General features: G+C 44.8%; 1 protein-coding gene across 6 annotated transcripts in view; it reads left to right on the top strand.

The window, feature by feature from the left end:
• The window catches only part of ATP11C (ATPase phospholipid transporting 11C), a 72,038-nt gene that overhangs the window by 26,725 nt on the left and 39,313 nt on the right, over positions 1-6,000 (top strand). For all 6 annotated transcript variants that reach the window (XM_019536441.1, XM_019536444.1, XM_019536443.1 and 3 more), the window contains exons 7-10: positions 1,056-1,159; positions 2,248-2,298; positions 3,830-3,894; positions 5,597-5,678. In XM_019536441.1, coding sequence (XP_019391986.1) covers positions 1,056-1,159; positions 2,248-2,298; positions 3,830-3,894; positions 5,597-5,678 — 302 coding nt within the window. The remainder of the gene's footprint in view (positions 1-1,055; positions 1,160-2,247; positions 2,299-3,829; positions 3,895-5,596; positions 5,679-6,000) is intronic.

Genomic DNA, 6,000 nt, shown 5'->3' with positions numbered 1-6,000 from the left:
AAGAGGAGGTTAGATGAACATCTTGCTGGGATTGTTTGACCCCAGTACTCTTTCCTGCCATGGCAGGGGGTCAGACTAGATGATCTGCTCAGGTCCCTTCCGACCGTAGAAACTATGAAACTATGAAAGCAGGTACGTCTATAGCTGGGGAGCCTTCTGGGCATGCCCTCTCTGGAAGGGACCACAAATATCACCTAGGCATATGAAGGTGAAGTGGGATTTCTGCATTAAGCATCCTATATAGTTTTTGCTTGGCCTGTGGGTTTCCAATAGAGGATTAGCTGTTTTCTCCTGTAATGTAACAAGAATGTGAAAATAATGCAACTGCACAGGAGAGCATGTCCTAAAACAAAGTAGTTACTCCCAGTAAGCACCTAGGCTTGCATTTGTGGTTAAGGGAGGAGGTAATGCACACTATCTTGCCTGTCTCGCTGATGTGATGGAGAGTCGTTTCTATAAAAAGAACTTGAAGGTAGCAGAATCGGATTCTTCATGGGCTTTCTGGCTAATTGGGAGAAATGAAATTTCTCAGCGGTAGCTACTAAATATAGCTCCCGGTTCTGTCTGTGCTTTTTCCCCTCCCCTGGCAGCAGGGCTGTTTTTCTAATTACCTTCAGAAGCAGCCTGCGCCACCACCTCAGTGGAGCTTGCCACCTGCTGAGCACCTGGCACTGGCTTCAGAAGTAAACAGAAGTTGCAGGAGTCCTGCCTGCCTTGGGATTTTGCTCTGGAGGAGCAGTCCTTCTGCCCTCTGTTTGCACGTGGAAGAGGGCCTTCTTGATTAAACAAGCCAGCAGCAGACTGCTGCAAAGGATCTCTTAGGCCTGCTCATCTGGATCTCTTCCATCTTTGATGCTAATCAAAGCCCCAGCCTCTGTCAGGTCTGAAGCTTATGATAAGCTTCACTGTGTATCATCGGTCCAAGGAAGTTGCTAAAATAACTCCATGGGCAGAGCAAGAGTGAGGCTGGAGAAATCAACAGGCGGAGACGTCCTGCGTTGTCGGGCATCAGACCTGCACAGTCATTTCTAATTGCTCTTCTTGCTCTCGCCTAGACTCATTACGCTGTGCGGGACACCACGGTGCTGTGTACACACGAAACCATAGACTCCCTGGCAGCCACCATCGAGTGCGAACAGCCTCAGCCTGACCTCTACAAGTAAGTCCGAGAAGAGTTGCCACTGCTTCTCTCCTGCTCGTCTCTGTTGTTTATCTAGCCTTTGGTGTCTTCTCTCTACAAAACAGCTTCTCTGAGCAGGCCAACGGCTGAGCCATTGGCATGCTTTTATCACCCGGGCATTGGGGAGCTTGCTGCTGCATGGAGCTCTCAATGGGACACATTTCCTCAAGGAATGAAAGACTCTTCAGGCAAGTGCAAGCTGCCGGCCCACTTTCCCAGCCCAGGCAGGACTCATGTCTTGCTCCAAGTCAGACTCAGACCTTCCTCTGGGCTTCAGCTTGTATTGCTTCACAACAAGACAATTCAGCATTAGTCCCACTATAACCTCAGGCCCAGAGCCACAAAGGTATCAATGTCAGTAGGAAGTTACAGGTCTGAATGCCTTTGTGGATCTGAGCCTGTTTCCCCTTCCCAGACTCTGCAGGGATGTATCTACCCTGTCCAAGCACCCACCCTATATCTCTCCTCCCCGACCTGTGCTTCTTCCTGGCTTTTCTCATCGCTTTGACTAAGTGAAGTCAAGGCCTTTATAGGCCCAAGGTCCCTATAAAGGGCCAGCCACCCTGTGCTGGCAGCATTTAAGGATCGTGCTGAGCTGCAAGACAAATCTTTGTGGGAGCTTATTTTTTTTTTATAGCAAAGCATCCATTCTGCAAAGACTCCCCAGCTTGCCTCCCAGGAGCTGTGATCCTGCCCAGGTCAGACAGAGCTTTACTGTGGTTTAGTAACCTGGTAGTTTTATTTTCATAACAGTTAAGAGAGTGAAGAGAAACCTTGGCCACAGCTCAGCAAGGGGTTTAATCACATCAATAACTTGGGTGAAGTGAGTGGAGCTCTTCCCAGGCTAAAAGCTCAGCATTAATCCGTGATCAATCTCACAGCATTTATAATTGGTCCTTCCAAATATGTTTCTGCCTGCGTAAGAGCATAAGACTCTTCCAAGCACTCATTTGTTGATAGACTTCCGCCTGCAGGCTATGGTACTCCTTGTTTGTGATGCCCTATGTATAGTCAGACATTCAACAATGCTCAATTAACAGACATCCTATTGTATATTTTGATCACAGATTTGTTGGAAGAATTAACATCTACAGAAGTAACCAAGAACCCATAGCCAGGTCAGTGTGCTCTTCAGTTGTTTCATTGGCCCTGATCAATACTCTTAAAGTCTTTAAGTATCTAATGCCCACTGTTGGCTAAATTCCTTTGAGGACAGGAGCTCTTATGGATATCTTCAGGTGGCCTTTGTTTCCCTGATTACATCCAGGTGTCTCATTTATCAAAGGGAGGCTGTTGGGATTCATAAGGCTTCACCAGCCCCATAGCAAACTCTGCCTTCACTCTGAATATCCAGAGGGTCTAACTAGGTGCTGTCTTTGTACATGGCCTGATGGTTTTTCTACAGAAAATGAAAGCGTGGGCGAGCAGATAGCAGTTAAGAAGGCAATGTTGTTTGACTGCATGCTGGGTTTCTACCATGCAGGCTGTTCCTATGCAGAGTGCTTATTTCAGAGCACACGTTGGCTTGCAAGACTGATGAAACTGCTTGTGTAGTGACCACAGCAATATACTCAGTGATGTGCCAAGTTAGAACTGAAAGACAGTTACTGCCCCAGTATGGTTTCACAACAGACAGACATGAAAAAAAATACCCAGTAGAAAGCCCAGAGACCGCTAACTTGGCATATTGATCTCCAGCTCTGCCTCATAACAGCATTCTCATTATGAGTCATGGGAAACCACCAAATCAATAACTAATTAGTGCTACAAAATTAGGGGGAGCAAATTTTAAAGCACATGAGAAAGGCAAACTTGGCACTTAGTAATAAAAGGAGGATTTTCAAGCAGCAGTGGGAGCTAGCTCACCAGTTACCTGAGCAACTCAGAACAGGCAAAGAAGGAAATAAGATGTCTCTCTTTCAGCCTGTACCTGTCATGCTCATGGTGTTCATCCCTGCGGCATCGGTACCAAAACATCTGCAGCTCAGATTCCTCAGGGCTGACAAACTAATTGTTTCTCCAGTACTTGCTAAAGTACAGGACTGTCTAGGGGCAGTTGAAATATTCCAGATTGGCTTTTTGAGGACTTGCACAATGTGCATCTTCCTCCACTTTAAAAAGCTGACACCAGATTAGCTGTGGAAGTAGGAGCAACCAGTGTTTTTGAATGGGAAGATTAGAAAGAAATAAGAAGTTAATGGAATATATGGGAGAGAAAAAACACATCAACTTTTTTTTCAGCTTTATTATTTTTAAATTAAAAAACACCTGGGTGCTTTACGTTTTTGAAAATCGGGCCCCTCACAGAGGTTTTCAAGTGCCTGACTTTAATAGGACCTCTTCTTGAAAATATTGGCCTGAATTGCCAAATGAATTGGGCATGGAAGAGTCTGAATACCCCCCATACTTTGTGGAGTAAGATGTAGAAACTGAGGATTTAAATATCCATGTGCAGGGAGAAATAAGCAGAATGAACTAATTCCTTGGGTAATATCCAAGGCAAACAACTCTCCAGACCTCAGAGTATTAATAAGCAGGCCTACAGGACTTGAGGGTTAGCTTTCTTTTTAAACTGTGAAAATGATACATGCATGAGCTGGTGTGAAATGTTTTACACGTCATCTAATGTCTTAACTTCTTCTGATTTAGGTCTTTGGGTCCAGAAAACCTGCTGCTGAAGGGTGCTACCTTAAAAAATACCAAGAAGATTTATGGTGAACAACTCTTTGTTAATAGTTTTGGTGGATAACTAAGAAAACCTAGATGTTTATCAGTGGGTCTAGGAGTGCAAAACACCTATGTACAGCCCTTCTGTCAAGACCCTATATTCAGCTTGGGTTCATGTGCAGGATACTTGATATAATCTTGGGAAGAAGACTATAGACAGCTACCCCAGTAATTCTCAATCAGGGTGCCACATTACCTTGGGGTGCTGTGAGATCCTCTTAAGTGTGCCGTGGTATGCAATATTAGCCCCGTTAGGTGTGTGAACACCTTCACATGATTCACAAATCAACCCAGAGATTTCAAATAGGAATTCATAACATCCAAAACACTCTGGCCTGCTGTGGTTCCTGAGTTTTGTGCAGTAGAAGGATGGCTCTATTATTTGTCTGCAGTCCAAATAAAGTGAAAACTAAGAGCTGGCATTTCCTGCAGGGTGCCTAGAGTGTAATGACGGGGCGGGCCTTACATCAACAAGATGAAGTTTAGAAAGGTTGTGGACCACTGATGTACACAGAGGGCAGAAGAGTGACTGCAGCCTGTGTAGACCTACTTTGATCTAGCTGCCATGGGTGCTGATAGCAGTGAAGCTGCAGTGGTACCTGGCTTCAGCTGCCAGCTGTTTTCCCAACGTCTTGGCTGGGCTTATGTCCCATGCTGCTTGGGCTATGCTGTTATTGCTATGCAAGCTGAGCTAGAAGAGAATTGCCTGCGAGGGTGTCTACATGAGCTGCAGTCGCACCTCTGAGGGCAGTGTAAACCTACCCTGTGTCAAGTGCTCCACTGACATTTTAAATACATTGGCCAAGATTTCTGAAATGACTTGTGCTTTTTGGGTGCTCAGCCCAACTCTTTAATGGGTCCAGGCTTTCAGAAAGCAGATGCTCAGTGTTTTCTGTAAAAGGCCCCAATGTCACTCTCTCTCAGGGTTGGCCCCCAAAGCTGCAGCTCCTTTTGGAAAACTTTGCTCCTTTGCCTCCTATTCTGTCTGCCCACCAACTAGTGCATCTCTGCTAAACAAGTAGTTAAGTTTGCATGGCAAACGTGTATTCCTTATAGCTACCCACCATCACACACGGCTTATTGTTAATGGTTCCAGTATCCTCAAGGGTTGAGTTGAGCCTTGGTGTAAGTAGAAATTGTTCCCCAGATGTAAGAGGGTTAGCACTAGCTTCCACTAGAATTGAATTTGGTCTGGATTGCTCCAGGTGTTTCCCCTCCAACCCCCCTTGCCCAACATTTGGTTCATGTCGTTTCTCTCTAGAATGCTAACACTTCTCGTGCCCTTTTCCAAAGAATCAGTACTGCAGTCATTTGTTTGCCAACTCTGCAAGTACTTAGGACATACAAAATTATGCAGTGCTGCTCTTTTTTTTTTTCTCCTGAGCAATTTGTACAAGTAATTACGAGGGATGAAAAAATATTTGCTCTTAAACTGATTAACTTTATCCAGAAATAAATTATATTGCAGCTAAGCATTAGACAGTTCTCTCTTGTGAACTATTCCGCATAGAATTATTTAATAGCATTGGAGATTGTGTAAAATAACAGTGCTTAAACCCTGGGTAATGCTTCTTTCTGTGGATCAAGACTCAAGTTCTGTGCAAACACTGACATCCTTCCCTGCTGTGTGGGAGGTAGAGCTTTCTCGAGTTGCAAGCCTCTCACAAGCCTTGTTTTAATGTTCTGTAGGGGTTGCAGTCTACACGGGAATGGAAACAAAAATGGCTTTGAACTACCAAGGGAAAAGTCAAAAGCGTTCCGCTGTAGAGAAGTAAGTAGATGGATGCCTAGGAGAGACAGTACCATAAGAAGTTGGCTTATTTGTGGGTCCGATTATGCAGTTGCAGTCCTATAATTCACTGCCTTTTGTTTCAGATACAGTCTGGTTGCATGAAAAATCTGTATGTTTGGTTAAGTGTGCCTGCTGAAAAGCTGCAGTGTTGAACAGCCCATTTAAAAATGAAGGGCTGTTCAGTACAGGAAAGCACAAATTGGAAGTAATGAGTATTAAAAACCCTGGCTTTGGCGCTGAAGATCGGCACTGTCAAAAGCAGCTAATCTAGAGTTTCCATCTTAAAAACAGGGAAGCTACA

This window comes from Crocodylus porosus, unplaced genomic scaffold (genome assembly GCF_001723895.1).
Source record: "Crocodylus porosus isolate Cpor-Errol unplaced genomic scaffold, CroPor_comp1, whole genome shotgun sequence".
Lineage (NCBI taxonomy): Eukaryota > Metazoa > Chordata > Crocodylia > Crocodylidae > Crocodylus > Crocodylus porosus.
This window is presented reverse-complemented; position numbering and strand designations above follow the sequence as displayed.